At 54.9% G+C, this 27,765-nt stretch overlaps 12 protein-coding genes across 12 annotated transcripts; 7 read left to right on the top strand and 5 right to left on the bottom strand.

Annotated features, from left to right (window-relative positions):
• Nucleotides 1-1,135: 1,135 nt before the first annotated feature.
• On the bottom strand, nt 1,136-4,382 carry IWZ02DRAFT_474314 (uncharacterized protein; the record flags this gene model as incomplete). Its single annotated transcript, XM_066768995.1, has 3 exons — nt 3,976-4,382; nt 1,786-3,919; nt 1,136-1,755 (listed from the first exon to the last, which is right to left on the bottom strand). The coding sequence occupies exons 1-3, from the start codon at nt 4,042-4,044 to the stop codon at nt 1,136-1,138; spliced, it is 2,823 nt and encodes a 940-aa protein (XP_066624574.1). The 5' UTR covers nt 4,045-4,382.
• On the top strand, nt 4,383-5,299 carry IWZ02DRAFT_446660 (pre-rRNA-processing protein TSR2). Its single transcript, XM_066767239.1, has 2 exons — nt 4,383-4,499; nt 4,558-5,299. Exons 1-2 carry the CDS (start codon nt 4,445-4,447, stop codon nt 5,112-5,114), a joined length of 612 nt encoding a protein of 203 aa, XP_066624573.1. The 5' UTR covers nt 4,383-4,444; the 3' UTR covers nt 5,115-5,299.
• A 99-nt stretch (nt 5,300-5,398) lies between these two features.
• Nucleotides 5,399-7,337, top strand: IWZ02DRAFT_446658 (uncharacterized protein). The gene is made up of 3 exons (XM_066767238.1): nt 5,399-5,772; nt 5,832-6,621; nt 6,675-7,337. The coding sequence occupies exons 1-3, from the start codon at nt 5,581-5,583 to the stop codon at nt 6,977-6,979; spliced, it is 1,287 nt and encodes a 428-aa protein (XP_066624572.1). The 5' UTR covers nt 5,399-5,580; the 3' UTR covers nt 6,980-7,337.
• Nucleotides 7,338-8,077: 740 nt separating this feature from the next.
• On the bottom strand, nt 8,078-10,947 carry IWZ02DRAFT_416562 (RanGTP-binding protein-domain-containing protein). The gene is made up of 2 exons (XM_066765787.1): nt 10,727-10,947; nt 8,078-10,652 (listed from the first exon to the last, which is right to left on the bottom strand). Exons 1-2 carry the CDS (start codon nt 10,745-10,747, stop codon nt 8,475-8,477), a joined length of 2,199 nt encoding a protein of 732 aa, XP_066624571.1. The 5' UTR covers nt 10,748-10,947; the 3' UTR covers nt 8,078-8,474.
• A 135-nt stretch (nt 10,948-11,082) lies between these two features.
• IWZ02DRAFT_206684 (P-loop containing nucleoside triphosphate hydrolase protein) lies at nt 11,083-13,960 on the top strand. Its single transcript, XM_066762651.1, has 3 exons — nt 11,083-12,722; nt 12,772-13,472; nt 13,526-13,960. The coding sequence occupies exons 1-3, from the start codon at nt 11,294-11,296 to the stop codon at nt 13,571-13,573; spliced, it is 2,178 nt and encodes a 725-aa protein (XP_066624570.1). The 5' UTR covers nt 11,083-11,293; the 3' UTR covers nt 13,574-13,960.
• Nucleotides 13,961-14,470: 510 nt separating this feature from the next.
• On the top strand, nt 14,471-16,100 carry IWZ02DRAFT_516012 (uncharacterized protein; the record flags this gene model as incomplete). Its single annotated transcript, XM_066770667.1, has 3 exons — nt 14,471-14,692; nt 15,004-15,263; nt 15,365-16,100. The coding sequence occupies 3 exons, from the start codon at nt 14,471-14,473 to the stop codon at nt 15,690-15,692; spliced, it is 810 nt and encodes a 269-aa protein (XP_066624569.1). The 3' UTR covers nt 15,693-16,100.
• On the bottom strand, nt 16,031-17,107 carry IWZ02DRAFT_446650 (uncharacterized protein). The gene is made up of 3 exons (XM_066767237.1): nt 16,887-17,107; nt 16,454-16,838; nt 16,031-16,339 (listed from the first exon to the last, which is right to left on the bottom strand). The coding sequence occupies exons 2-3, from the start codon at nt 16,763-16,765 to the stop codon at nt 16,184-16,186; spliced, it is 468 nt and encodes a 155-aa protein (XP_066624568.1). The 5' UTR covers nt 16,766-16,838; nt 16,887-17,107; the 3' UTR covers nt 16,031-16,183.
• Nucleotides 17,108-17,133: 26 nt separating this feature from the next.
• Nucleotides 17,134-18,532, bottom strand: IWZ02DRAFT_206707 (uncharacterized protein). Its single transcript, XM_066762652.1, has 4 exons — nt 18,465-18,532; nt 18,163-18,262; nt 17,216-18,106; nt 17,134-17,166 (listed from the first exon to the last, which is right to left on the bottom strand). Exons 2-3 carry the CDS (start codon nt 18,231-18,233, stop codon nt 17,503-17,505), a joined length of 675 nt encoding a protein of 224 aa, XP_066624567.1. The 5' UTR covers nt 18,234-18,262; nt 18,465-18,532; the 3' UTR covers nt 17,134-17,166; nt 17,216-17,502.
• Nucleotides 18,533-19,346: 814 nt separating this feature from the next.
• On the top strand, nt 19,347-20,468 carry IWZ02DRAFT_373810 (lactoylglutathione lyase-like protein; the record flags this gene model as incomplete). Its single annotated transcript, XM_066764723.1, has 4 exons — nt 19,347-19,387; nt 19,439-19,904; nt 19,958-20,351; nt 20,404-20,468. 4 exons carry the CDS (start codon nt 19,347-19,349, stop codon nt 20,466-20,468), a joined length of 966 nt encoding a protein of 321 aa, XP_066624566.1.
• Nucleotides 20,469-20,641: 173 nt separating this feature from the next.
• IWZ02DRAFT_206746 (D-isomer specific 2-hydroxyacid dehydrogenase) lies at nt 20,642-22,936 on the top strand. The gene is made up of 3 exons (XM_066762653.1): nt 20,642-21,178; nt 21,232-21,451; nt 21,501-22,936. The coding sequence occupies exons 1-3, from the start codon at nt 20,912-20,914 to the stop codon at nt 22,838-22,840; spliced, it is 1,827 nt and encodes a 608-aa protein (XP_066624565.1). The 5' UTR covers nt 20,642-20,911; the 3' UTR covers nt 22,841-22,936.
• Nucleotides 22,937-23,815: 879 nt separating this feature from the next.
• On the top strand, nt 23,816-25,475 carry IWZ02DRAFT_516006 (Alpha/Beta hydrolase protein; the record flags this gene model as incomplete). The annotated part of the gene is made up of 3 exons (XM_066770666.1): nt 23,816-24,030; nt 24,151-24,581; nt 24,663-25,475. 3 exons carry the CDS (start codon nt 23,816-23,818, stop codon nt 25,211-25,213), a joined length of 1,197 nt encoding a protein of 398 aa, XP_066624564.1. The 3' UTR covers nt 25,214-25,475.
• A 261-nt stretch (nt 25,476-25,736) lies between these two features.
• On the bottom strand, nt 25,737-27,675 carry IWZ02DRAFT_468568 (lysyl-tRNA synthetase; the record flags this gene model as incomplete). The annotated part of the gene is made up of 2 exons (XM_066768640.1): nt 25,737-27,478; nt 27,531-27,675. The coding sequence occupies 2 exons, from the start codon at nt 27,673-27,675 to the stop codon at nt 25,737-25,739; spliced, it is 1,887 nt and encodes a 628-aa protein (XP_066624563.1).
• Between the last annotated feature and the right edge of the window lie 90 nt (nt 27,676-27,765).

Below are 27,765 nucleotides of genomic sequence, written 5' to 3'. Positions count from 1 at the left end.
CGTTTGAAGTTGCGGTGGCTGGGTGCTATTGGTTGGTGGGGAGGATAAGGGAGGGTAGGAAGCACGTGCAGGATGGAGGGAAAAGGAAAGAACGGAAGGATGGTGGAGTTCGAGTTCGAGATTCGAGGGTAGGTATCTAGTCTTTTTTGGGGGTTGCGATGGCTGATGTCGTGGGTAGGTTGTTTGTTTGACTGGCTCCCTGTTGGGTTGTCGCTGAGAGCTTGGAGGAGGAAGAGAAAGCGGTGGGCGTCATGTTTGACGTGGTTATGTCAAAGGACAATCGAACTCCTCTATGCGTCGTACTTTCCTTGGTTCAGAAGAAGCTCGGACTGTTCTAAATGTAAGAAAAATGTTGGAAATAGACGGCGATACGCGGTTGTTGTGTGAAGATATGCGACCTCTAATCATTAAGTGAAGCCTTCAATGCATATCAAAAGCGTTAGTTCATGCCAGTGCTTCCTTCCCCCACATCACCCATTCATCTTGCATGCTCAATTTGCAAAAGCAGCGGCAATTAGTAGATAGGTAGCTGGAAGGCAATTGCAGCAGCAAGGCCACGTTTTTCTTCGGAGATCCAGTCAACTACATGTAGTCAACCAGACATGCCAACAGCAGTGAAGATAAAGACAACGACATCGACAAGGATCCACGTCCACCTCCGCACTGAAATCAGACGATCAAACTTGCAGCGAGACGCTGCAATTGGCCAAAGAATATTTGAAAGAGCCTAGGGGAAGGGTAGGTACCTCACTCCAGGCGAGGCTTGCACTGTCGTGGGTTTCCGCAAACTTTGAAAGTTTCAGTGTTTCCAAGTACTTGAATCCAGGAGGGCAGCTTGGATGATTCCTATTAGTTGCCCGTGAAGGTTGAGGAATGCCTCCATCTACAGCAAATCAGGACACACATAGTAGAGGTTAGCTGTAGATCAAACAGCAAGAAAGGCGATACAATTATGACACGCAAAAAAGCCAAGTCCAGCTGCAAGAAAAACGAACGAACTCAGAGGGTATAGTGAAAGATGCAACAGGAGTGATTCTGTGAAAATGCTGCGACAAAACAAGTGAAAAACTATTACAGTGATGAAGTAGATGGTTCCCACGCGCCATGGCAATGAATTGACGGATCCCACGCCGTCTTAAAATTCCGCAGCAGTTGTAAAACGCTCGGGCTCCGGTCGTTCGACCTTTTTCTCGGTGTCTTGACTCTTCGCTGCGTCCTGCTTCTCCCCAGTCTTGTTCTCGACCTCTTGAAGTTGCGCAGCGTCATGCTTTTCTCTGTCCATTTCTTCTTCGACTGCTTCCTTCCCCTCGTCTTCTTTCAATACTGAGGCTCTGGGGCCATTCGTCTTCGTCTCTACACCATGACTATCGGCATCTTTCTCCCGCATGCTGCTCTGGAAGCTCATGAGGGTTGTCGTGCTCGGATTCGGCTTGTGGTTACCCACTTGCAGTTTGAATGGGTACGCGATGCCTTCGCAAGTTGGTCGGCTGCTTGTGTTGTTGCTAGGAGGGATAATGGTCGGGGCAGCATCAGCGTCCTCTGACATCACAATGAGAGGCTGCTGGGCATCCGAGGTGCTCAGCCTAGGACTAGGGATAGGGGACGAGAAGGCAGTGTCGGGGTCACGAGCGCGAGTGGAGATTGTGGCAGCAATGGAGCCAGTCTCAGGGTAAGACGCCGATACCGGGAGAGAGAGAATAGGAGGAGGAGAGGACGCCGTGGGAAGCTGATCCGAGAGCATTCCTTCGGTCGATGCTGGATGCCATGTGTTTGAGCCTGTTTGACCCTCGTCCGTTACCGTGCGACGGCGGGAACGTGGGCGGCTATCGACGGTCAGGCGTCTACCTTTCTTCTTGCTGCTCATGCTGACTGATCTGGGTCGAGCTTTGGCATCAGTAGCACCATCAGGCGCCACGGCCGCCTCCTCGATCGAGTCGGCGCGTGTTTCGCGTCGAATGGTCGCTTGGTCGTGTTTACTGCCCCAACCGCTCCACATGGCAAGACCCCAACCTTTGACCTTCTTGATCCGTGGCAGGTCTTTATCTTTCAGCCGGCGCCCCGCAAGGGCTGTAGGCGGTGGGGTTTCTCCATCAAAACCTTCGTAGCCGGCGGCCATCTCTTCGATTCTTCGGCTTTGCACTGCGCGCTTCTCTTTTTCGAATTTCTTCGTACAGCGCTCTTGCACGTTCATCCACTTTCTCACAGGTCCTTCCTTGATGATTCCAATCTCGGTTGGAGATATTTGAAGGAGATGGATATTTTCCGGAGGCTCCATTGCACGTGTCCTGCCCTGTCTGTCTATTCGTTGTCGTATCATGTGGTGCTCGAATGGTGGTAGAGGGTCTCCTGCGCGACCAATTATATCTCTGCCGTCCGTATTGGTACCATCTGGCTGTAGCGGCTCGGTGGAGCTACTGACGACGGGCCTCTCAGGACTAGGCTCTGGAGACTCGCCAATGTCAGATACCTCTTCGTCGTCCAAGATGTCGATAGGCTTCTTCTGGGCTCGTGCAAGGGCCCAGGCTCCAAAATGAGCCACGGACCTGTACATCAATTTTGCCGGGCGTGTGAAACTGAGGGTATGTGGAACATGACAAAGATCATCCCAGACCTCCAGCTTAACGTCCGTCGGTGGGTATCGATCGGCTTCTTCTTTGACCCTCTCTTGCTCTTCCGGCGTCAAGTGCGATAGGTCAGGCAAGTAGTTCATGGGAGCAGCGGCCTTGTGCGCAAGGTACACTTGCTCGTCGTGTAGAAGCTCTCCCCCTCCAACCTGAATCAACAGCGGCGGAAGGCCACCCAAAGTCGGTTGTAGAACAGGAGAGACAAGAGGGTGATTGAGCAAATGGTTAGCCGCATAAAGCTGAATCTGGTCCTTGATCGTGATGAGCTTGCCATCGATAGTGACTGTGAGGTTTGGCGGTGGCAGGGCGAAAGATGATCCAGCCGCCTTGGTGTTGGGATCGAGCGGATCTGGAGCCTGTCCGTCCACCTGCTTTTCAATGGAATAGCCCCGAGCACGATTCTCTCCTTCCTCCTTTGTGTCTTTGACCGTTCCAGTCTTATTCTTGCGCGAAGCGGCGTTCAGCTCAATGGAACCCTTTTTGATGGCTTCCAAATCGTCCGCGTTGGGAGGTGGCCAAGCCATTGACGGCTTGTGAGAGAATCCGTGAGACGGGATGTAATCGAGCTTCCCGTCACCGAGAAGACTTGGAAACGAGTGTGTGAGGTCGACCCAAGGAGAGAGCAGAATGCCACCAGCTGGGAGAGGAATCCCCTGATCGCGAAGTGTAACGAGGAGAGACAATGCCATTCCACCACCCGCCGAGTCGCCGGCTACGAGGATGGTGGATGGATGGTGATCCTGCAGCAGATAAAGGTATGCTGCAATAGCGTCGTGTATGCCGCAAGGAAACGGGAATTGTGGCGATAGTCGATATCTCGGAGCGAAAATTCGGGCCTTCAACTTCCGGGCGTGTCTTTGCATTTGGTATCGGTGCTCGTCAACGCTTCCAAAGTAATACGCGCCGCCATGAATGTATAAGATTATCCTCTGCCCCTTTGGATCTTGTGCAGCCTTGCGCTCAGAGTAATCTTTTCGCATCTCGATCCACTCAGCCCTGAACTCGGTGTTCTCGCCGCGCCACTGCCACCATGTCTTACCACCGACCCTCTCGATTCCATCGGGACTCAATTGTGTCTGGAGGAGATCGGCAGCGCGGGTCAAAAAGTCCAGTGGAATGGTTACATCGTCTGCCTTGACCCAGGCTGGAACTGGCACCCATTGCTGAGTAAATGCCTGGACTTCCTCGACGGTGTGATCGGCAGCATAGTGCAAGAATTGACGGACAAGCTGTAGTCCTTCGTGATAGCCAATATATGCGGTTGGCTTTCCTTGAAGAGGCTTGCGATTCAAGTACTGGAAGCTCCCAGTAAGTAGGTGCAGCAGCTTCTGGCTGCGGATGGGCGGCTTACGTGGGAAAAGTAAGTCTCGATAACAGTTGGTGTGACAGCAGCGGCAACGGTCAAGGTATTCAGGACCATGGTTGGTGTCTTAGAAATCAAGGGAGAAGAAGAAAAGAGAGAGCGCAACAAGAGGGCAGGTTTTGGAGATGCAGCAATCAGATGGGGATCATGGTCGACGGCCGAATAGGACGAACGAAAAAGGCAAAGGAGCGTCAAGAAGGATATAGGAGAGGAGAGGCGATAGGATAGCGACTGTGCCGCGCAGATAGGGGCTGTGGGACGAGCGCAGGACAAGTCTGGGGAAGTTGGATTTGATGTGGCTCAGGCTCAGGCGGCGACTCTCGGGAGGGTCCAGCGCTCGCGCCAGCCGACGTCATTGCCTGCAGGCCCAGGACCGGTGCGTGGGAAATCTCTGTGCCCAACCTTCAATTTGCACCACCACCACTCGCTCTCCCCCCCCACCACCGCGGCCTTTGCCATGTCGGCCTCCAACACTAACGGCCCTGATTCTGTTGCCTCCGGCTCGAGTGCAGGTACGTCCCGTCTCGTTTCCGCACCTTGGCCGCGCACGGTCGTCTGATCTCCTCGCAGCGCAGCAACTCAAGTCCGAGCGTTTCGGTCAGGGCATCTGGTTTGCTCTGCAGGCATGGCCTGCCCTCACCGTTGCCATCCAGAGTCAGTTCGGAGGCCCAGATGGCGCCGACAAGCGTGACTGGCTCGCCGCAGCCATCCAAGAGATTTTTGAAAACAACCCCGAAACCGACCAGCTCGACATCGAGACCGTTCTGCTGCAGGTCATGGAAGACGAATTCGAGGTACGCTTAGAAGACGAAAGCGAAGTTTTGGTCGCCACCACAATTATCAAACTCAAGGACGAGGTCGCCCAAGGCAAGTTCGACACGGTCGATGCCATGGAGCGCAGATGGCAAGAGAGGAGGGGCAAGGGACCGAATCTAGGCAACATTCAGGTCGTTCAAAAGGGCGGTGTCGGCGATGAAAGCGACAGCAGCGACGACAACGAAGACGAGGACGAAGATGCGACCATGGAGGACGCGCCGCAACTTGTTCCTGCAGCGCCCAGAGAAAAGCCCGAGCCCGAAGTCGACGAAGACGGTTTTACCAAGGTGGTGAGCAAGAAGAAGCGTTGAATCAAGACGTGCGGTTCTGCATTTCTGCGACCATGTGAATAAGCAAGGCGTTTCCGGCGTCATACGGCATAGTTGGTGTGGCTGTGACTTCAATGGGGCACTATAGACGGAAAGAAAAGGGAGTTTTGCTTTGGAGAGGATCGCGCAAATCTAGATAATAATTTATTTGATCAATGAGGGGTCAACAATGCGTTTCGCGACTGTGTCGTCGGCTCGCCGAATGCGGCTGCTCGAGCGGGAGCCCCCGCCGCCGCCGCCGCTGCGCCGCCGACCCAACCAGGAACCGTATCCCGATCAACCCGTCTCCGTGCCGTCATCACTTCCGCTGCTCCTGTAGAGACGCAAGCGACCATCCAGTCGCACCGCTCACCCCTCAGAAGGCCTGCGCCCACGCCAATACGAATCGCCCCCATCTTGTCTCTTGTCGCGAGTGCCGCAGCAGCTTCCCACCGCCCCACGCCTCGCCATGGACGTCGCATACGACCACATCCAGGAGGAGAGCTTCCCCGACGACGAGCGCCCCAAAAAGCAAGACCAAGCCAAGGAGAAGCCAAAGCAAAATGACTTCAACACCGAAGTCCAAGAGGCCTACAAAGCCATTTCGAACAGCCCATGGGCTGCTCGGCTCGGCGGCCTTTGGGGCACCGTCAAGAAGCAGGCAAGCAATGCGTGGCCTCTGTTGCCAGCTAAACACGTACTAATTGCCATCCACCACAGGGAGAGACATACTACGAGACTGCGCGCCAGCAGTCACAACCCTTTGTAGAACAAGCCAACCAAGGTCTCACTGGCCTGCGCTCTACCATTACTACCCACACTCGCAACATCTCTACATCGTTGCCTCAAGTGCAGCTCCCAGAGGCCGACTCGTCCTCCAAGACCACAGTCACAGACAAGGACGGCAACACTGTCGAAGTCAACGCCGCCGCGACTGCAAACCCCGCAACCGAAAATGCAGAACGCTCCGAATCTCTTCCCGCCGATATTGTCAAGGAGGCTGAAGGCATGCTTTCGCGCTTGCGTTTCGAGGGGGCCAAGAGGCTTAAGGATATTCAACGCGCCGAAGATGCGGCCGACGAGGCTCTGCTTAAATTTGGAACCAATATTCGCAACTTTTTGCGCGATGCCGTGACCATTGCGCCGCCAGAGGATGGAAGCCCCGCGGACGGCTCGCAGTCAAAGGTGCTTTTCGAGAGCAAAGATGCCGATGGAAAGCGGATCATCCACACCACTCGTTTCGACGCGCAACTGCATGTGATCCACTCCAATTTGGATGGCTTCGCAAAGGACCCGGAAAGCCCAGAATGGGATGCCTGGACCAAGAATTTTGACATTGACAAGAAGACAGCGGATATCACAAAGGACCTCGAAAAGTATCCCGAATTAAGGAAATCAATGGAGGCCTTGGTCCCGGACAAGGTCGAGTACAAGCCGTTCTGGACTCGCTACTACTTCCTCAGACATGTGATTGAGAGCGAGGAGCAGCGTCGCAGGGAGATGCTGAAGGGTACGTACACCTCAAATCGGTTGGTTTCCGTCATTGCTTACACGTAGGTATAGCCTCTGCTTCTCGGGTGGACGAGGAAGAGGTCGGATGGGACGACGATTCGGACGACGAAGCCGAAAAATCAACTGCCAACAACTCTTCTCCGGAAGCGGGTCTTTCCAACTCCAAAGACACGCTCAAGCCTTCGGCGGCCGAGACGGCCAAGGGAGATGCGCGCAAACTTAGCGACGAGCGCTCCCAGCCCGACAGCGACGCCAGCTATGACGTTGTCAGCGGTGCCACGAGCCGCGGGCCCGGTAGCCCCAAGGAGGCCAAGCGTACGGCCGCCGAGGAGAGCGACGAGGAGGACTGGGAATAGGACTCCGCCTGCTACTCAACTTTAACCTGACGAACCGGACTTTGTTTTGTTCCTTCTTTTCTCTTCTTTGGGATTCTCTGCTTGGGTTTGAAATTGGGAGCTTGTACGAGACTGCTCTTGCTAGTTCCACCTCGATCATCAACATGGAGGGCGGCGTTCTTAGGGATGGACGGGCATGGATGATGGGATGGGCCGCGCGGATCGCATGCACTGCATGGCAGTAAGGATTCTGCCACGCGCGCAGACGGATAGGAAACTGCGATGCCGGCGGGGTACGAGGCGTGTTTGCTGGTGTTGTCTGTTCGGTATGAGCAACGTCAACAATGCGATGGATGAATTGAATTTGTCGATGGTTGAAGTTGCGCGTGATGTGTGGCCTCAATGTCTTTGGTGAGCCGCCGAAGCACTGAGCTGACTTATGTGAGGCCCCAAACAGATGCTTCCCTAATGTGAAATCTGTAGGAGCAGCAAGCACTTTTGAGACATCAACGTCTGGAATCGAAAAGATGGGACAGCAATGTGTCTCGTTTCCACAGACGATCTACAAGTAGCCGAGTCCTCAATAAGCTTACTACGTTCAAAGTTGTAAGCCGCCTACCATAACAAGATTCTCATTGGGCTCTCAATACTGCTACGTTTGAAGTCGCGCAGAAGCTTCCATGACCTTCTATAGGAAAGTTGGCGCCAACTCTCAATAGGACTACTACGTTTGAAAATGCGCAAACGCAACCGTTGTCCGCTTTAGGAAAGAGGTTGGCTCTACTCTCAATAAGCTTGCTACGTTTGAAGTTATAAGTCGCCTGCCAACACTGGTTCCTCAACAGGCCCTCAATAGGATTGCTATGTTCGAAGTTGCGTTGAAACTTCTACGGTCTTCTGTGGCCAAAAAAGGGTAATGGGCGACAACTGTCTCCTCAATAAGCTTGCTACGTTCAATGTTGCAAGCCGAATGCCATGAAAAGTTCCTCAATGGACTCTCAATAGGATTGCCACGTTTGAAGTTGCGTGGAAGCTTCCATGGCCTTCTATGGACAGAAAGGGCAATGGTTGCCAACTGTCAATAGGACCGCTACGTTCGAAGTTGCGCAAACCAACAGTTGTCCGCTTTAGGAAAGATGTTGGCTCTGCTCTCAATAGGACGGCTACGTTTGAAGTTATATGGTGCCTTCCCATGTTCCCCACCGCTCACGCCCTCAATAGGCTTGCTACGTTTGAAGTTGAACGAGAGCCACAACTTGGCCCGACGGGGAGGGTTGGGCCCCATGTGTCTTACTAAAATTCCAGTCTCACTTGGACAACTCTCTGATCAGACGACAGCTCCGATATATCTTTTATATGCCATGAACCTATCCAGCAAGCCGACTGGAGAGTCAAATTCAACAACGCCCATTGATGCAAACGCCCATGCTAACCAGCAAACACAGAAGGCGCCCCATTCTCTCCATCTCTTGAGCTACACCAAATAAACACATTGACATCCCGACAGACCGAGCTCTCAAACCGAGCCTGATTCCGGCAGTGTCTCAGGGTGTCGTCCATGGCCAGCAACCTGCCCACGAGATTGACTACCACGAGTGCTAGCGACAGGGCGTGTGGCCTTGCGCAGCAGCGGGCTTGGACTGGCACCTTGTCCGACATCCCTCTCCCTGCTCGGCAGTGGAACGTCTCGATGCGGCAACGACGCACTCGACGACAAGGAAGCAGACGAGCCGGCGACGGGACGCCGCGGCGAAGGACTCGGCCGGGACGTCGCCGCACTGCTTGGATACGGGTAAGGAGGATCGGACGCAATTTCAGCACCATACGGCGTCGTCTGGCGCGAATAGCCGCGGCCCGGCGAGCTGGCGTCGTAGTCTGCGACAGCGGCGTGCTCGACGAGGTACTCCTCGCCGCGGCGCTTGATGGGGCTCTCGTCGTAAGGGTCAAAGCCAACGCGGCGCGTGGCTTCGCGGCGGACGCGCTTGCGGAGATCGGCGTCGTTACCCGCGCCGACGGTGCTACTCTCCGAAAGGAAGAAGGTGAGGAGTTCATCTGGGATCGAGAGGTGGCTGTTTTGCTGGAATTGCTGCAGTGCCGTCAGGCGGATCAGCATTTCGAGGAGGGAGAGCGAGGTCTTGATGGGCGGAAGGCCGGGCACGGCGCTCGGCGGTGTGGATTGAGGATAAGGAGATGTGGTTGGACGTCGTTTCGTCATGGCCGTTGGTGGTGGTGAGGACTGAGTGGGTCTTGCTGGGCTGGGAGAAGGCGTGCGCAGGTCGAGGTTGGACATGCCGGCTGTCAGACGCGGGTCGAGCGATGAGGAGCGGTTGGGTTCCGCGGTGTCCGTGCCTGTGCTGGAAGATGGGATTTCGGTCTCGTCCAAGTCTTCGTTGTCTGAATCTGGCTCTTCCGAGTAGACCTCAAAGGCCATCCACTCCAGGTCGAGATCCGGTGGCAGGCGCCAGTGTTCAAGCGGTGGTGCGGAGGTCTCTGGTGAAGGCTCTGATTCTGGGGCTCTTGACTCGCGGAGGAGTTGTGCGTCTATTTCTGATTGCTCGTCTTCCCCTGCTGCGCTTGGAGATTCGCTCTCAGGCTCGGCCTCGTCGAACCAAGCATTCTCTGAAGCCTGTCGTTCCATCATCCGCCTTGGTGGTACCGCATGTATGTCGCGTTTCAAGAGGAGGATAGGGTTGTTGATTTCTCCGTCGGTCCCAATGTTGAGAATTTTGCCAGTATCTGCGTAGAAGATTTTGGAAACCTCGTGGATGGGAATGACCTCTCTGATGCCTGCCTGCCTGACGTCTTCGAACGGACCTGGCTGCGGTTCGTCCTCCTCAAAGGTATGTACCCGGTCGTCATCAAGATCTTCAATCAAGACGAGCTGGTACGCAAATTCGAACGCTCTGCCTTCTGCAGCCCGAATGCTGCCATTAGAATGTGTCGGTCTGCCAGATTGCACTGTAGATGATGGAAAATCATACAGCCTATCCAGAGGCACTCTCATGAGCCTGACGCGAGCTTTGTGTATTACTTCTTTCCAAGTGGTTTCTCTGATTCCTTCTTCATCGTGTGGGCGGATGTGACCCGAGAAAAGCATGTACATTGAAAGTGTGAAACCTGGACCGATTTGTACAGCATTCGATGAAATTGCTGAATATTGCGAGTCTCCAGCGGTAAGGAAAGTGCTAGCTTGCAACAGTCTAGACGGAGAGACCGTGGCTGGCAGCGAAGTCGAAAGATTTGCCCCAGAGGTCGTTATGGCAAGATTAATGAGCGGCACTGCATCCTCTATGCGTTCCAAAAGCTTTCTGATATCCGAAATGATCAACTTGAGCTCCATTTCATTATAGGCTTTTGACTGCGCGCGGGAGCTGCCTCGACGCTGTAGTTCCTCTTCGCCAGCGGCCTTGGCAAGGCGCTGACCCAAGGCTTGGATCTCCCACCGGAGAGACTTGGTCAGGCTGACGGCAGATTCCAAAGAGGTGTTGCCACGGGCGGAAATCAATTCGATCATGTCAATAGCGGGGGAAATGATTCTGATCTTGGCCTCCAGACGCCTCTGGAGAGTTGCCAGTTCCTGTCTGTCTTCTATGTTGCCGACAGATTTCAACAGACGGGAGCACTGCTTCATGGCATAGCTACTCGTAATGACTATGCCAGAGCGGATGGCATAGTTCATCGCCTGCTGCGTGACCTGGTGGGTGTAAGTACATATCAGAAACAAAGAGCGGAAAGGCCGGAAGCATGGAAAATAAGAATACCACCAACCTTGGAAAGTAGAATATCCATGATGAGAATCAGACCGTTGGAAATAGGCGAAGAGCGAGGTTGCAAACAGGCATTCAAAGGAGATGGAGAGAGTTGCAGATGCGAGCCTCAGCGGAATGCAAGGCTTCGAATTGATGGAGTATATCTCTTTCTGAAAGACCTGCCTCTGTTTTGAAAAACAGAACGGCAGACTCCAGTTGTGTCGGAGTGTTGCATGGCTGAGCAGCGTTTGGAGCGGTGATGGCCATGGACCGAATGGGGCTTAGCGTGGACGGAGTCGGCAGTGAGTCAGGTTGGCACAGCCGGATTTCTTCCGACCGTTGTAGCGAACCTTGAGCCGCCCGTGCACTCAATCCCGTCGAAGTCGAAGCCCCACCATTTGCAGCCCAAAGCTTGCACTTCCCAAGGACGAGTGCATCCAGCCATTCAATCTCCGTCGCCAGGCTCTGTCATTCGACGCTTTTAAGGCGTGCTCTTCTCTTCTGTCACTGCTTCTTCCTCCAGTGACTCGACATTTCTTCTGTCCTTTCCTACCCTTTTTTTTAATCCCCCCACTTCACCGCCAAAATGGCTGACCTCAACTCGTGGGAAGACGACAAGGACGCTCAGGATGAGAGCCTTGCCCAACAAGCGCAGCAGCAGATTAACATCAACAACGCTGCGCGCGCACCCTCCTTCACACCCGGCGCCGCATCCTTCACGCCCGGCGCAGCGTCCTTTACGCCTGGCCAGCCCTTCCAACCCTACGGCGGCTACCAGCAGCAGTACGGACAATACTATGGTGGGCAACAAGGCTACGGAGGATACCCGCAGTATGGTCAACAGCAGCAATATGGTCAATACGGCTATGGCCAGCAGGGCTATGGCTACGGAAACCAGCAATACGGCGGCTATAGCCAGCAGCAAAACTTCCAGCCCCAACAGCAACAAAGCCAGGCCCCAAAGATTGCCAAGAGAGGCGACGACTTGAAGTCTGAGCCCGCTGCGCCCAAGCCCGCAGCTGCCCCTGCGGCCGAGGCACCTAAGCAGTCCAAGACGCTGTCCATCGGCGGAGACGGCAGCGCAAAGGTTGAATCGACCGGTGGCACCAAAGTGCTCAGTGTGGGCGGCGAGTCTCCGAAGCTGGAAAAGGCCGGCGCGACCAAGGTGCTCAGCATTGGTACCCCCGCCGCCAGCGACAAGCCCGCCGCATCGGCTGCGAAGGCTGCTGCGGATAAGGACAAAGGCGCCCCGGAGGCTGGAAAGAAGGTCACCGCAGCCAAGGCCATCGAAAAGACTGGAGAAGCTGCAGGCCCCGCGGCATCTGGCAAGACGTCGCCCACCCCATCGACCGGCAGGAGCAGCCCTACGAGAGCCGAGATCAAGGCCGCGAAGCAGCAGGCCGACATGGTTGCCCAAGAACAGTCAGCCGACGTTGACGAAGATACTTTGGCTGAGATGTACGGCAAAGAGCACGTCAACGTCATTTTCTTGGGCCACGTCGATGCTGGAAAGTCTACTTTGGGAGGTTCCATTCTTTACGCGACCGGGATGGTTGACGAGAGAACCATGGACAAGTACAAGAGGGAGGCCAAGGAAGCTGGTCGTGAGACCTGGTACCTGTCGTGGGCTCTGGATTTGACCAAGGAGGAACGCTCGAAGGGCAAGACTGTGGAAGTCGGCAGAGGTTTCTTCGAGACTGAGAAGCGCCGTTACTCGATTTTGGACGCTCCTGGCCACAAGACGTACGTGCCCAACATGATTGGCGGTGCATCCCAAGCCGACGTTGGTGTGCTTGTCATTTCTGCCCGTAAGGGAGAGTACGAGACCGGTTTCGAAAAGGGTGGCCAAACAAGAGAGCACGCAGTGCTTGCCAAGACTCAGGGCGTCAACAAGCTTGTCGTCGTTGTCAACAAGATGGACGACCCCACAGTCGAGTGGAGCGAGGAGCGCTACAAGGAGTGTACTTCCAAGCTCACGCAATTTTTGAAGGGTGTTGGCTACAACCCCAAGACTGGTAAGAATAATTCAAGGCGTTTAATACTTTGCTGACGTCTGATATTCAGACCTCACTTTCATGCCCGTCTCTGCCCAGACGACTCTGGGGATCAAGGACCGAGTTCCCAAGGACATTTGCCCGTGGTTCGACGGACCCTCACTCCTCGAATTCCTCGACAACATGAAAACTCTCGAACGCAAGCTCAACGCTCCTTTCATGATGCCCATTGCTGCCAAGTACAAGGATTTGGGCACCATGGTCGAGGGCAAGATCGAGGCTGGTGTCGTCAAGAAGGGTGTCAAGTATCTCATGATGCCCAATCGTGAGCAAGTAGATATTGCTGCTCTTTATGGTGAGACGGAAGACGAAATCCAGGCCGCCACTTGCGGTGACCAGGTGCGCATTCGTTTGAGGGGTATCGAAGAAGAAGACATCCTGCCCGGTTTCGTCATTTGCTCTCCCAAGCGCCCAGTCCACTGCGTCTCCAAGTTCGAGGCGCAGATTGTTCTGCTCGACCTCAAGTCCATCCTTTCAGCCGGCTTCAACTGCGTTCTTCACGTGCACTCTGCGACGGAAGAAGTCACGTTTGACGCCCTGCTGCATAAGCTCGAGAAGGGCACCGGCAGGAAGAGCAAGAAGCCTCCTGGATTTGCCACCAAGGGCATGAGCATCATCGCCCGCCTGTCTGTCACTGGAGGTGCAGGCAGTGTTTGCGTCGAGAGATTCGAGGACTACCCGCAGATGGGACGCTTTACGCTGAGAGATCAGGTAAGACCAATCGATGCTTCCCACATGATGTGGCTGTCAGCTAATTATTCTAGGGTCAAACCATTGCCATTGGCAAGATTACCAAGCTCATTGCCGAGTAAGAGGCGAAAGGATATCCAGGATGGGCGGCATAGTTGAGGCGTTCAAAACATTGATATAGCTACGACGTCATGCAAGTAGGGAGGACCCACCAGAGATGCTCTGGTACATTCTTGGGAGACGACCCTGATTGCCCAGTCGAGGTAGCGAATCTAAAGATTGATTACAGGACCGCCCTTTCTGGATTGTGGCGCGAAGGCGGCTCGAAATGCAGCGTCGGGCGGCGCGTCTGATGTTGAAAATTAACAGTTCGATGGCACAGCGAGAGAAAATGGGTTTCTAGCCTACAGTACTCTTTCAACAGAAATCCAACGGACGACACTCCAATAAATACAGCAAGACAACGGTCTATGCACAAGACGCGCTGACGTTGAATGACAGAAACCAGCAGAAGACCGCCTGATCGAGCATCGGTCCCAGATTCGGACAGGCGCTACAGATCCCCCACAACGGCGGCTAAGCATCAGCTAAGCCGAGCTGGTACAGTCCGCCCACCACATCAACGGCAGTAGTTTCACAAAGGGTCTGGTTGGCTGCGAATGGTGGCTTATCGAATTTGGGGGCGGCGAAAGGGGGCAACCAGTGGAGGGGGGTGGCAGTTGAGGAGCAGCCAAGAGCAGAAGAAGCCGTACCGAAACACATGTACAGTAGTACCTGGTAGCTGTTCGGCTCTCCGACCCGTCTGTCCATATACCTACATACATACCTCCCTGCCTGGCCTGATCCCATTTATCGCCTCGAAAATTCGCCTTCTGTCTCTACTGCCTCGAACGGCCTCAGCAGCTGCGATCACACTCGCTCCGCACCCCTGCCGCCCAGTCCACCCGCCAAATTGACGCTCCGCGATTGTCCCTCGGGCAAGACAAAGAGGGCCACCACAGAACGACCTCAACGCAAGAATGAAGGCGCCGCGCTTTCTCGTCGGCACGCGTAGGGGGAGCAGCAGAGGGGCTGCAACGCCGCGCAGCAGAAGGGTGCAGCCGACGCCGTATCCGCGGGTGCCTTTCCACGCGGTGCGCTGCACGCAGCTCGTGTCGTCGGCCGTCGTCATGAGCGTCATGGTTTTCTTCATTGATCAGCTGGCGCATGATGGGTATGCGACGCCGTGGACGTTCTTTGTGGTGAGTTTTTCTGCTTGACGATGTTTTTGCAGTTGGACTTTTTTCTTTTCTTTTCTTTTCTTTTCTTTTCACTTTTCCCTCTTGCCTTGTTTTCTTTTACGTCAGTATACTTGGGGTACTGTGGCATTCGCTATCGTCTCGGACATAATCTTCAGTTCTCTAGCTGATTGCACTGCGTGATGCACGGATGATGCTGAGATGGCATGCACAGCGACGCCAGGAAGCCTTGCCTTTCAAATCGCTCCTTCAACATCACTACACATTGCCTTCCCAAAGAAGGAGAAAATCGAGCTAACATTTCAACCCCACAGCTCCTGTGCGTCTCAATCCTCACGGTCTTCGCGCTGCTCGTGACCATGATCGCGCACTGCATCGGCGGTCTGCGGCCACAGTTCAACCTGGCGCTCAACGGAGCCCTGCTACTGCTGTGGTCGCTGGGCTTCGGGCTGCTGGCATGGTGGAGCAGCGGCACGCTGGGCCACGTGTGCAGCGTTGCTCGATGGGGAGGTGAAGACGGCGTCATGGTATGTCGCACGTACAAGGCACTATTTGCATTTGCCATGCTGGGGTTGTGAGTGCCACTGCTGCTTTTGGTTCCCCCCGCCCTTTGATTCGAGCATGTATGTATGGGAACGGACAGAATGGAAGCTAAACGGCCATGCCTTGATGTAGCACATCGACCCTCACCGCCGCGCTCCTCGACCTCTACGTCTACAGGCGCTTCACGCAGCGCGGCAGCTACAACGCCATGCTCGACTACGAAACCAAGACCGAAGCCGTGCCCATCCACCCCATCGACCGCGCCTTTGACCCCGCCATCAACAACTTGCGTCACGACGACGATGACGATGTCTTTGGCTGTCGCGGGACTAAGGACCAGCAGCGCCAGCAGCAGCAGCTCGAGACGGGTCGCATGTTGGAGGATTATGCTGTCCCTGAGCGCCAGTTTAGGTATGATACAGGGTACCATGGCGTCCATGGTGATATGGAGAGGCGTTGATGGGCAGGAATGTGGACAGGGAGATGGCTAAGGCGAATGGGCATGTGGGGCCTGGGACGAAGGATTGTTTTGAGTGGATGGGAGGGGAGCAAGCAAGTTCTGACGGAACTCAGAGAAGTGGTTGAGGAAAAGGTAATCTTGCGGGAGCGTGGACTTGTTTGGAGTCGGCGTCCTTCAGTAGGGGCGAAGAGGCGGTATGGACGGCATGAGCGGAGTCTCGGGAGTGATTGGTCGATTTTGGAGTTCCGTGCCGTATTGGATCTTTTTGTGGTGGGAAGGTGTTGAGGATTGACTTTGCTTTCATGCACCTTTGTTGCACATCTTTGTCATGAGCAAGACATCTGAATTGATCTCGAGTTAAGTGGCAGAGAGCTATGCCCAACGGAATTCCAGTCTGAGAGGTCTGCTCCAATCAATCTCTCACCTCTACCGCCTTCTTCTCAAAATTGGTTGCTCCCACCCATGTGCTGTCCTCACATTTCAAGGACGCATCAACCCGACTTTCCACCACCAGCCTTCTTCGGGCTACCATGACCACTCGTCCTCGCTCTCTCCTTCTGTGGAGCCTTGTCCGCGCCTCCTTCAGTCGGATCTCTCGGCTTGCTAATGTCCGGGTTGCCAGGGCTGACGTCGAGGGGATTGGGGTCCTGCATCGGGAAAAATTCTGGTCAGCAAAACGAATACCACGACGTGACAGCAGATACATGACGGCACCCAGGACGGGCTCGTCTCAGCTCTAATCAAGCGAATCAATCACGTACGCTGGGACCGGAATTCCTCACCTCCCCACTCTCGCGGTCAGCCGTCGCCGTCTCCTCCTCCGGGCTCGTCTTGTTCGGGTTGAAGGCGGCATCGGTCGTCTGCGCGGCCGCGTGGTCGCCGCTGCTCTTGCTGTACTCGGTGCTCGTCGGGTTCAGGCTGTCTTTGTCTTGGGCGTCCTTGGTTGGGAAGAAGGAACGTGGTGTCGATGAGAGGGCTCTGCTGGTCGGCCGAGAGGCGGCTCGCTGGTAGGGCAGCTGGGTGACTCGCCGCGTGGCCGCTGTGATGGCGCTCGTGGGGCGGATGGGAAGCATTGTCGTGCTGTGAAGTGGGATGGGGCGAGGAGGAATGGAGTTTGTGGGGATGAGCGTGAGGAGAGATGATGTGCTGCGTCGAATTAGCAAGCCAATCGATATGGCGAGCGGAAAAACGTACCTCTAGAGGTGAAAGAGTTGGTGATACGATGACGATGCAGACCTGAAGGTGGTGGACTGAGTGGTTTTGAAGAGGATGGTTCGTGGAAACGGCCCTGGGAAGCCCTGGGATGCAAGTGACGTCATTGTGACCACGGCGCTGCACGGGCAAGTCGAGGCTCTTGTTACCTTCATGTTACCCCAGACTGTCGACAGTATCCGAAGCCCCAACCGGGGATCGCTCAGACCACGCCAATCAGCAAGCTTAAACTCACGAAACTAAGATCGAGATATTTTGAAAACTGTATTATAGTGAGTAGCTTTGGACAGGTTCCACACCACTGTACGTACTATACACAGGCGCAATCCCTGCGCCAGAGAAAATAATGGCCGTCAAGGTGCTCGAGGCATGACAAACTGGCCGTAAAGAAAAGATAAAGTAACCCGAATATGGACCTCTGAACACAATGACGATTGGGATATTGAAAAGCAAATCCGAACGCCCTGCAGAATAGCTTTCGACGGCGAAGTCCTCGGCAATCTCTTGCCCGAATCCCGATTTTGAAGAAAAAGGAAATATTCGTCTTTTTCGAGAGCCAATTCATCGGCCTTGGGCCCTGATGAGGGAGGGAATCGACTCAAGGAAAGCTCACATCGTCAGGCATGACGAAGCCTCTGCGGTCAAAGTCTTGTCGAATGAAATCTGTCATGGCGTCGACCTTTTTGCGTTGGACATACAAAGGCCCTAGCTTTGTGTCCTTTTCGCGTTGGCTCATGTGGCTCTCTGCGACTGATACCGAAGATGGCGCGTCCGGGGACCCCATGCTGGTTGGATCTTGGGATGAGTTGGGAGAATCTGTCGAAGCCAGGGGAATGACTCTGTCATGGCCATTGCTCGACGGATAGGAAGCTTCTGGAGGATATCGTGCACTCCCTTGGATTTCGGGCGTGACCTTGAAAGATTGCTTTCGCCCAGGAGGCACTCCCCCGACCAGAACCAGGAGAAGCTTGGGCTGAATGGCGCGGACAATCAGGTTGCCGTTGTCGAATTCAATGGTCAGGGTCTCCAGAGGGGCACGTGATGAGGCTGATGAGTCGTGATTTTCAAAGTGGGTGGTCTCAGATCTGATAGTGTGCTCGTGCTCCTTCCATGCCATTGAGACGAGCGCTGCCTGGTCGCGGAGTTCTTTGATATTGGCGGGCCTGCTATAGGCCAACAAGGTTCCGTTGGGAGACATGACGCTGAGCCATTTGTTAGGACAATAAAGAGTTCCAGATTCGGCAGCAGGCGCACATACAACATGCGAGGATACAGCCTTGGGTCGACATTGCTAGCCAGCAGGTCGCTGAGCTTTTTTACGTTGAGCATTGTGGGCAACGAGCCCCGGCGGTTGCGATCTGAAAGAGCCATGTCGAGTCAGCACGCAGCCTGGACAGTACTTGCAGACGGCCAAGAAGGCTCATCCTCATTTTTTTACCCCAGGTCAGCAGACATGTGCAGAATCCTGGAAGCGAGGCCAGGAATCGAACGAGGCGTGTCGCACAAGCGACCTGCACAAGTCATGCAGCCTGATGGGCAACAATTGGGCTCTGAACGTACGTGGCTCCGAGAGTCGGCGGTGGGAGAGGGGGACGGTTGCGCAAAGTTGCAGGTGGAATAGGGGGGGGGGGGGGGGGGCAAAGGACGGGGGCTTCCAGGGGCTCGCAGGTGGCGGCGTAAGCAAACAGCTAACTTGGTATGGACAGCGTTAGGCGTGAGGAGGGCGCTTGGAGTTGACTTGGGAATGTTGTGAAGAAGAGGTTGGAGCAGACGCCAAGATAAGTGGGTGCTGTGTGATTGGCGCAAGGATCAGGCTCATCGTGGAGAGAGAGAGAAGCTGGATGGCATAAGAGGGCGATGGCGATGACTTGGTGTTCCAGTCGTCGTCCTTTGTGCTTTGTGCCAGCAACACCTCATTCAACACAACCGCCATTACCTACCTACCTACCTACCTACCTGCCTACCTACCTAGCCGCTCGCTTAGGCAACGTGACTTGGCGTCTGCCCTGTCTGCGGTGCCCTGCTCTCTCACGTCTTCCTTGCGCCGTGTCCCTCAAGGTGTCGCATTCGCACGTCGACGACCACTCAAGCCATCCATCCCATTGCGACACCAAAAACTGCATCTCCATCATCTTCAACCCGTTAACATGCCTGCGAAACCCATACCCAACTTCCGCGGATTGATCCTTCGGCCTTCGTCTTCCCTTGCGCATGGACCGGACCGGCTGGCTGAAGACCGGCCGGAGGGGCAGCGCCCCACGTCATGCCTCAGAGCCTTGACTGCCGCCCGCGTCTTGCTGACCTATCCGAGCAAACTTCTTTCTCTTGCTCCACGCTTCGCTGATGCTCTCAACACCCCGCTTCCTTCTCCGCACCCTCGAGCAGTCTAGAATTCCTCAATCTGTCTTTGCTACCCCAACATTTGCGAAAGCATTTGCGACCATGGCCACCGACACCGCCAAGTACAAGCTTAACCATTCGATGTATGGGCGCTCTCGAGTTCCAGCTACCCTCCATGCTAACCCGTGTCCTAGGCTTCGGATCAAGGATCCAGAGCAGTCGCTCAAATTCTACGAGTTCCTTGGAATGAAGCTCATCAACACCATCAAGAACCCCGATGCCAAATTCGACCTCTACTTCCTCGCCTACGACAGCCCTAAGGCCGCCTCCCACGGCAAACATTGGACCGATCGCGAGGGCATTATCGAGCTCACTCACAACTACGGCACCGAGAGCGACCCGGAATACAAGATTGCAAACGGCAACACCGAGCCTTACAAGGGCTTTGGCCATGTCTGTGTTTCGGTTGACACTATCCAAGCTGCGTGCCAGAGGTTGGAGGATGCTGGCTATAAATTCCAGAAGAAGCTCACAGATGGTCGCATGAGGAACATTGCTTTTGCGTTGGATCCTGATGGATACTGGGTCGAGCTCATCTCCCAGAACCCTGTTGAGCAGACGGAAAACATCAAGGAGACGAACGTTGAGACTTATCGCATGGTCAGTTGGCTCATTCCTGTGAAGGACCGATCAAATTCTGACTGTAGCAACAGAACCACACCATGATCCGCGTCAAGGACCACGAGAAGTCGCTCAACTTTTACCAACACGTCATGGGCATGAAGCTGCAGAGAATCTCCGAAAACAAGGACGCCAAATTCAATCTTTACTTCTTGGGATACGGACCGGACGCACCCAAGCAGAGCGCCAACGGCGTCAACCCCTTGGCGGATCGCGAGGGTCTGCTGGAGCTGACATGGAACTACGGAACTGAGGAGGACCCCAACTTCAAATATCACAACGGCAATGACCAGCCGCAGGGCTTTGGCCACATTTGCATCACAGTTGACGACTTGGATGCCGCGTGTGCGAGATTCGAGGACAAGAACGTCAACTGGAAGAAGAGGTTGACCGACGGCCGGATGAAGAACATTGCCTTTGTGCTGGGTACGCCTTAGACTTTCCATTCTGTGCAAAACGTCTGCTAATTGTGCTACAGACCCTGACAACTACTGGATTGAAGTTGTACAGAACGAAAAGTTGAAGCAGCGCTCCAACTGGTAATGCTTTGTAGCTTGACTTGCAAAGGGAGCATGGCAACTGTGAACCATGCACCCCTAAATCCAATGCATACTGCGCCACACTTGCTCGCGCAACTTGCGATATTTAATCTTGTCTCGGACTTGACCACTAGTTGGAGCGCCCACAGCTTTCTTGTGCGTTAGCGATTAGGACAACAATGCATGTGGCAGACCACGATGTACCTGGCAACCAGTCGCAGACACCCAAGACGTGGGGCGCGGGAGCGGGGAACACAGCTGGGCCCCTCAATTGGGCAGACTGCCTGAGTACACCTCCCGCATCCTTAGTTCGATGCACGCCTTTTCTCAGCTGACAGATCTACCTTTGGATCCGGGATACGAAATCCCACCTTAGTCTACTCTACTCTTTGGACATTTTGCTAATGTCCTCGATTTGCTGCTTGACTTCACCATTGCTACCCCAAGATGACTACTTCGATTTACAGCAACGGCTCTTCCGCCTCGCGACCCAAAGTACTGATTCCTGAAAAAGTGTCCCCGGATGGACTCGTGTTGCTACAGGAAGCATTCGAGGTCCACGAGCGCAAGGGCTTGTCACCAGACGAGTTGAAGAGCATCATCCATGACTACGAGGCCTTGATTGTCCGCTCCGAAACCAAAGTGACGGCGGACTTGCTTTCCGCTGCCAAGAAACTGAAAGTCGTCGCTAGAGCCGGTGTCGGCGTCGACAATGTACCTTGTACCACTACATGCTTTGACCCGGAAAGAGACTGATTCGTTTCTAGGTCGACGTCAAGAGCGCGACACAGCTCGGCGTGATTGTGGTCAACAGCCCAGTTGGGAACATTAATGCCGCTGCCGAGCACACGATTGCATTGATGATGGCAGTATCAAGAAACATTGGCGATGCCTATGCTAGTGTCAAGCAGGGCAAGTGGGAGAGAAGCCGACTTGTTGGAGTGGAGGCCAAGGGAAAATGCCTGGCAATCGTTGGTCTCGGAAAAGGTGGGTTGGCTGTTCGAATCAAGATTCTTCAGTCTCTAACGCCTCACAGTGGGTCTTACGGTTGCTCGGATTGCCAATGGCTTTGGAATGAGGGTGATTGCCTTTGATCCTTATGCCAATCCGCAGCTTGCGTCCTCCGCTTCAGTGGAGCTCAAAGGCAGTCTCGACGACTTGCTCACAGCGGCCGACTTCTTCACGATTCACACTCCCTTGATCGCGTCGACCAAGGGAATGATTGGTAGAGCAGAGCTTGCCAAAATGAAGCCAACTGCGCGAGTACTGAATGTCGCAAGAGGCGGAGTGATTGATGAAGAGGCCTTGCTGGAGGCAATCGAGGCAGGAAAGATAGGAGGCGCCGGAATCGACGTCTTTACGTCTGAACCTCCGCAACCCGATTCTCCCGCTTCTAGACTGGTTGCACATCCAAAGGTCCTGGCCACACCCCACCTCGGGGCTTCCACCGTCGAGGCCCAGGAGAATGTCTCTATAGACGTTTGCCAACAAGTCGTATCCATCCTGTCTGGCGACCTTCCCCGAAGCGCCGTCAACGCGCCCCTGATCCTTCCAGAAGAATATCGCACCCTTCAGCCGTATGTCGACTTGATTGAAAGAATGGGATCGCTATACACACAACACTACAGCCCCAAAGCAAGATCGGCAGCGACCAACTTCCGCACAACCTTTGACCTGACCCTTCAAGGCCAAATTGCCACGCTCAACACCACCAAGCCGCTCTTCGCCGCCTTGATCAAAGGTCTACTCGCGCCGATTAGCTCCCCGGAAGGTCTCAACGTCAACATTGTCAATGCCGAACTGGTGGCCCAGGAGCGCGGTATTCTGGTAAATGAGCAGCGCGCTAGGGAGGACGAAGAAGAGAAGGGATTCGCTAGCTCTGTCACGCTACGTGCGCGTCCCTCGCGCTCGACATCGGCATCGCGCGGCGGCGACCAGCGGCCTAGCTTCACGCGAGGTGCCAGCGGCGGTGGTGCAACGCTCAGTCCTGCGAGTCCGCGCAACAGTTCAGAAGCGGAGCAGAGCCCGCTCCGGGAGCAGGTCATCCAGGGCTTCGTGTCGGCCAACAAGCCATACATATCGCGGCTGGACCGCTTCACAGCCAACTTTGTCCCCGAAGGAACGCTCCTCATCTGCCGCAACTTCGACAGCTGCGGCAAGATTGGCTTTGTGGGGAATCGCCTCGGTGCTGCTGGGGTCAATATCAGCTCGATGACTGTGGCGCCGTTGATGCAGAGCTATGAGGAGGCGACAAGTGGAAAGGATTCGCGTGAGGCTCTCATGATTCTGGGGATTGACAGGATGGTGGGCGAAGATGTTGTGAGCGGTCTCATTGGCGAGCAGGGCGTGTTAGAGGCTGGCGTTGTGAGTTTGTAGAGTTGCGTTGGGGTAGACACAACACAGAGTGGTTGTTTGACGGGGCAAAAGTAGCTTTTGGCTCAACGTTGAAAAAGAAAGATTGCGAAGAGATGAGATGGGAAGAGCTTGTAATTGTCTTCTTCAGCTTGGAATCAACTTCAAAGGCTGTGTGACTTTGGCAATTGTTACTGGTACATGGCCACTCGAGAACTATTGGGTATTTGATATCGACACGGGTGAAGCTTCCCAAGGCTCTGGGGGCAGCTCACCTCTCAAGAACTGCTCACAAATGAACACAATTACGCCCCTGATAATGCAATTTCACAAAGACTGACATGCATCAACCAAAGGGACTGGTATGGTCCATGTACAATATCTCACGGTAACCTCGCCAGTCTTTAGCCGAATGAACCGTTCAGGCCGAGAGGGAAGGCCTGCAGGGTATGGACAGCTCGGTTGCGAAGAGGGTGATCCTGAACTTTCAATCACCGCACATTGTAAAACGAAAGCTTGGCCTCTCTCTTCCTAAGCAGTCATTCGTTGCAAGGCCTGTCGAGCCCCCGTTAGAAGGCTTTCCAAGATTATCAACCAAATGCAAGTTCGCAACCGACGTGTCCACAGCCTGTAAGGTGTAGTTCGGTTCGGGATGGGCTGACCTGAACGGATAGTTGAGTGACCGGTCCCGAAGTCCCCCTGTAGAGAGACCCAGTTGGCGCAGCACATTGTGGATAATTTCCTAATGCGGACTAGCTTGCCAGGATCCCCCACCGTGTAACGATAACGTCACAGGATGGAGAAACACCACATGCAATCGACCATGCCGGGGCACAAGGCAGCCTCCGGACTTAATCAACCTCTTTAATTACTCATCATAGAGCTGCATATAAAGTCCTCCTGCTGCCAATCGTCTCCACAGCCCCTCGAGTCAATCTCTATCGCCATTACAAAGCAAACACCACTCCATCAACGAAAGAACTAGAAATTTTGATCACCATGGCTTCCTACGATACAATTCCCTCAGCAGCCAAGACCAAGCCTACGCCCTTCAAGGTCGACATTCCCCAGGAGAAGCTGCACCAGCTCGAGCAGCTTGTCAAGCTCTCACCAGTCGGCCCTGAAACTTACGAGAACCTCTTCGAGGACCGCAGATATGGCATCTCTCGCTCATGGCTGGCAAAAGCGAAGAAGGAGTGGGAATCTTTCGACTGGTTCGTGACACCACAGTCTCCTGCCCGCCTGCTTGCCTACCTTTGCCCTAGCCCCGCACGTCCTCACATCAGCAGCACCAGCCCAGACGCGGGGAAAGAATGAATCTAACAACTGGCCAGGCGAGCTCACGAAGCCCACATCAACTCGTTCCCCCACTTCAAGCTGCCTGTCACCGACGACGACGGCCGCAAGCACACCGTCCACTTCGTCGCCCTCTTCTCCACCAACCCGTCTGCGATCCCCATTGCCTTTTTCCACGGCTGGCCCGGCTCCTTTCTGGAATTCCTGCCCATCCTCTCGTTGCTCAAGTCTCGCTATGCGCCGGATCAGCTGCCTTTCCATGTCGTCGTGCCGTCGCTGTCGGGATACTCTTTCAGCGACCGCCCGCCCAAGGATAAGGATTGGACCGTGAGCGACGAGGCGCGCGTCATGGACATCTTTATGCGTGAATTGGGCTTCGAGAGCGGCTACGTGGCGCAAGGCGGTGACATTGGCAGCTTCGTCTCGCGCATTCTGGGCGCGGAAAAGGAGTCATGCAAAGCCGTCCACCGTAAGTCTCAACGGCAGAGCCAAAAGAAAAAGAAAAAAAAAAAAAAGGAAAAAAAAGGATCCAGTTAACCATGTGAGCCAGTCAACCTCAGCCCGACGTTAAAGCCCGACAGCGTCGCCGAAGACGACGCCAACGCGCTCGAGAAGAAAGGGCTCGAGCGTGGCGCCGAGTTCCATCGAACGGGCTTCGCGTACGCCATGGAGCACGGCACGCGGCCGGCGACCATCGGGTTGGTCCTGAGCGCCAGCCCGCTGGCGCTGCTGTCGTGGATCGGCGAGAAGTTCCTGACCTGGACCGACGCCGACCCGCCCACGTCGGCCATCCTCGAGTCCGTCTCGCTCTATTGGCTCACCGACAGCTTCCCTACCAGCATCTGGTCGTATCGCCAGCACTTTGGCTCCAAGCAGGTCACCGGTGGCATCCATAGTAGCCCCCAGTATCGCATTAGCAAGCCGTTTGGCTTTAGCTTCTTCCCGTATGAGCTCATGAGCGTGCCGAGGTCTTGGGTTGCGGCCAATGGTGATTTGGTCTTTTATAGGCAGCATGAGAGTGGTGGTCACTTCGCTGCCATGGAGAAGCCTGAGGAGCTGTTGAAGGATGTGACGGACTTTGTGCAGCAGGTTTGGAAATGAGCGTGCTCGGTCGATGAAGCTGTTGTTATGGAAAGAGATCGGCGACTGGAACCCCGAAAAGTCAAAACGCATACCTTGTCCGTTTTCGAACGAGGACTTAGCTGAGGAGAGGACCCTGTACTTCGGCTGAGGGGCATATTATAGCGATAGCAATGACAGATGAGTGGCCCAAACGGGCAGACATGAAACTTCACTAGTATATAAAGACCTTAGCTGCACGGGCCAGCTACGAGGGAAGAAGTAGATGTAAATCTAATCGTTTGATTGAGAGAAAGAATCTTTTTGGGATGACTCCCTTTTTCTTCTTCTAATCAACTGAACCATTCGTTCATAACGATGCAGTCACGTATGATGCCTCGACTGAATCCAAGGTCAGAGAGTTTAGCCTGTCCTACCTCGGCCATTGAAGTGCCCATCACGATCCGAACCCATCTTTGCGAGAATCATTTCCATACAAACCAATGCAATTGGCTTGGAGCTTACTTGTGGGCTAGAAAAGCATGTGGTCAGCGAAGGCGGCGGTTCAAGAAAGAGTTTGCCAAGACTTACCAATGCCCTCCTCGGGCAGGGGCTGGATACCAGCGACCTCGGCGGCCTTGGGCTGGGCGCTCTGCGACCTGTCGTCCTTCATCATGGGGAAGGTGAGGACCTCCTTGATCGAGTAGTTGTCGGTCAAGAACATGACCATGCGGTCGATGCCCATGCCCCAGCCGCCCGTCGGGGGCAGGCCGTACTCGAGCGAGGTGCAGAAGGTCTCGTCGATGATTTGGGCCTCGTCGTCGCCCTGGGCCTTTTGGTTGGCCTGCTCCTCGAAGCGCATGCGCTGGTCGAAGGGGTCGTTCAGCTCGGTGTAGGCGTTGACGATTTCCTTCTTGCAGACGAACGCCTCGAACCGCTCGCACAGGCCCTTGTGCTGCCTGTGGTACTTGGCCAGCGGCGACATCATCTGCGGGTGGCCCGTGATCATGGTCGGGTTGATGCACTTCTCCTCGATGAACTCGCCCACAAGCGCGTCGAGCATGCGCGCGTTGGTTAGCGGAGGCGAGCAGTCCAGCTTGGCCTTGGCGAGCATGCGCTTGAGGAACTCGTTGGTCTTTTGAGTATGAAGCTCGTCGCCCGGAGGAAACTTCTCGCCGAGCGCCTCCTCGAGGGCCGGGATCATCTCTATCCTCTTCCACGGGCGCGACCAGTCGACCTCGTACTCCTCGCCGTGTTGTGTGTGGAACTTGGTCTTGTAGCCACCAGTGACGTGCTTGACCAGGCCGGAGACCAGCTCCTCGGTCAGGTCCATAATGTCGTACATGTCGGCAAAGGCCTGGTAAAACTCGCAAGTGGTAAACTCGGGGTTATGCGTCAGGTCAATGTCCTCGTTGCGGAACTGGCGACCAATCTCGTATACACGCTCCATACCACCAACAATCAGCATCTTGAGGTACAGCTCAGGCGCAATACGCATGAACATGTCCATCTTGAGGTCGTTGTGGTAGGTCTTGAAAGGCTTGGCAGTGGCACCACCAGCAATGGCATTCATCATGGGCGTCTCGACCTCGGTGAAGTCCTTCTCGTCAAAGAACTTGCGAATGTAGGTAATCATGCGAGACCTGGTGACGAAGGTGTTGCGAGTGGAGTCGTTCATGATCAAGTCGAGATATCTCCTCCTGTGACGCTGCTCCTTGTCCTTGAAGCCGTAGTGCTCACCGGGCAGCTGGTGCAGGCAGGGAGCGAGCAGAACCATCTCCTTGGCGAATATGCTGAGCTCTCCCTCGGCCCTGTTCTTGGGGTTCGTCCGGCCCGGGAATCCGACGATGCCAACAATGTCACCTCTCCTCAAGTTCTCGTGCTGGACGGGGAAGGGCACAGAGCTGGTCGACTCTTGCGCCTGGCACATGACCTGCACACGAGCACCCTCTGCGCGCACATCGTAGAAGCACAGGTTCTGTCCAGACGAACGCTTGGTGTAGATTCTTGCGCCAATCCGAACCTCGACGTCCTTGCGCATCTCGCCAGTCTTGAGGCCCTCATATTCCTTGAGGAATTCGCGCAGGTCGGTCGTGACCTGGAACTTGTGGGGGTATGGGTTCGGGTCGTGGGTCTCACGGAGCTTGTTGATGGTCCTGCTGCGGATCTCGAAATATTGGTTGGGCGTCAATTCCTTCTCGTCGTCTTCGGCGCTCGACTTCTTTTCCTTCTGGGCCTTGGGCGGGGCAGCAGCGGCCTTCTCCGCCTTCTTGGCGTCCTTCTCACGCTGCTTCTGGCGGCGCTTCACTATGAGAGGATCAGTGTTGAGATTGACAGAGCCGGCAGAGTTTTTGCTAACGCTCAGTCTTGGAGACGCGCTCTCCAGTGACTTCGTCGAGAAGCAGGTTCTGGGCGGCGTCGCCCTGGGCCTTTTCCGGCTCCGAGGACTGGCCCGTGACCTTTTCGACAATGGGAACGACGACGTCCTTGACCTTGTCCGCCATGGTTGCGAATACGTGAAGCTGGAGGGAATCGGGGCGTGGGGGATGGAACGGTAGCCTTTTGAGAGCGGCGCCCAAGAAGAGTCATGATGC

This window comes from Phyllosticta citriasiana (assembly GCF_038021145.1).
Source record: "Phyllosticta citriasiana strain CBS 120426 chromosome Unknown IWZ02scaffold_4, whole genome shotgun sequence".
NCBI lineage: Eukaryota > Fungi > Ascomycota > Dothideomycetes > Botryosphaeriales > Phyllostictaceae > Phyllosticta > Phyllosticta citriasiana.
Note: the sequence above shows the minus strand (reverse complement) of the source record. Positions and strands in the feature narration are given on the sequence as shown.

What these genes read in the sequence shown, in the direction of transcription:
- IWZ02DRAFT_446658 (XM_066767238.1), top strand. Translation starts at nt 5,581, where the DNA reads ATGGACGTCGCATACGACCACATCCAGGAGGAGAGCTTCCCCGACGAC. An exon ending in GGGGCACCGTCAAGAAGCAG is followed by an intron (nt 5,773 to 5,831) that starts GCAAGCAATGCG and finishes CATCCACCACAG; the next exon opens with GGAGAGACATACTACGAGAC. An exon ending in TCGCAGGGAGATGCTGAAGG is followed by an intron (nt 6,622 to 6,674) that starts GTACGTACACCT and finishes ACGTAGGTATAG; the next exon opens with CCTCTGCTTCTCGGGTGGAC.
- IWZ02DRAFT_446650 (XM_066767237.1), bottom strand. Translation starts at nt 16,765, where the DNA reads ATGCTTCCCATCCGCCCCACGAGCGCCATCACAGCGGCCACGCGGCGA. An exon ending in TGAGGAATTCCGGTCCCAGC is followed by an intron (nt 16,340 to 16,453) that starts GTACGTGATTGA and finishes TTCCCGATGCAG; the next exon opens with GACCCCAATCCCCTCGACGT.
- IWZ02DRAFT_446660 (XM_066767239.1), top strand. Translation starts at nt 4,445, where the DNA reads ATGTCGGCCTCCAACACTAACGGCCCTGATTCTGTTGCCTCCGGCTCG. An exon ending in TGCCTCCGGCTCGAGTGCAG is followed by an intron (nt 4,500 to 4,557) that starts GTACGTCCCGTC and finishes ATCTCCTCGCAG; the next exon opens with CGCAGCAACTCAAGTCCGAG.
- IWZ02DRAFT_206684 (XM_066762651.1), top strand. Translation starts at nt 11,294, where the DNA reads ATGGCTGACCTCAACTCGTGGGAAGACGACAAGGACGCTCAGGATGAG. An exon ending in TGGCTACAACCCCAAGACTG is followed by an intron (nt 12,723 to 12,771) that starts GTAAGAATAATT and finishes TCTGATATTCAG; the next exon opens with ACCTCACTTTCATGCCCGTC. An exon ending in GCTTTACGCTGAGAGATCAG is followed by an intron (nt 13,473 to 13,525) that starts GTAAGACCAATC and finishes TAATTATTCTAG; the next exon opens with GGTCAAACCATTGCCATTGG.
- IWZ02DRAFT_206707 (XM_066762652.1), bottom strand. Translation starts at nt 18,233, where the DNA reads ATGCTCAACGTAAAAAAGCTCAGCGACCTGCTGGCTAGCAATGTCGAC. An exon ending in AGGCTGTATCCTCGCATGTT is followed by an intron (nt 18,107 to 18,162) that starts GTATGTGCGCCT and finishes CAAATGGCTCAG; the next exon opens with CGTCATGTCTCCCAACGGAA.
- IWZ02DRAFT_416562 (XM_066765787.1), bottom strand. Translation starts at nt 10,747, where the DNA reads ATGGATATTCTACTTTCCAAG. An exon ending in TGGATATTCTACTTTCCAAG is followed by an intron (nt 10,653 to 10,726) that starts GTTGGTGGTATT and finishes TACACCCACCAG; the next exon opens with GTCACGCAGCAGGCGATGAA.
- IWZ02DRAFT_206746 (XM_066762653.1), top strand. Translation starts at nt 20,912, where the DNA reads ATGACTACTTCGATTTACAGCAACGGCTCTTCCGCCTCGCGACCCAAA. An exon ending in CCGGTGTCGGCGTCGACAAT is followed by an intron (nt 21,179 to 21,231) that starts GTACCTTGTACC and finishes ATTCGTTTCTAG; the next exon opens with GTCGACGTCAAGAGCGCGAC. An exon ending in AATCGTTGGTCTCGGAAAAG is followed by an intron (nt 21,452 to 21,500) that starts GTGGGTTGGCTG and finishes AACGCCTCACAG; the next exon opens with TGGGTCTTACGGTTGCTCGG.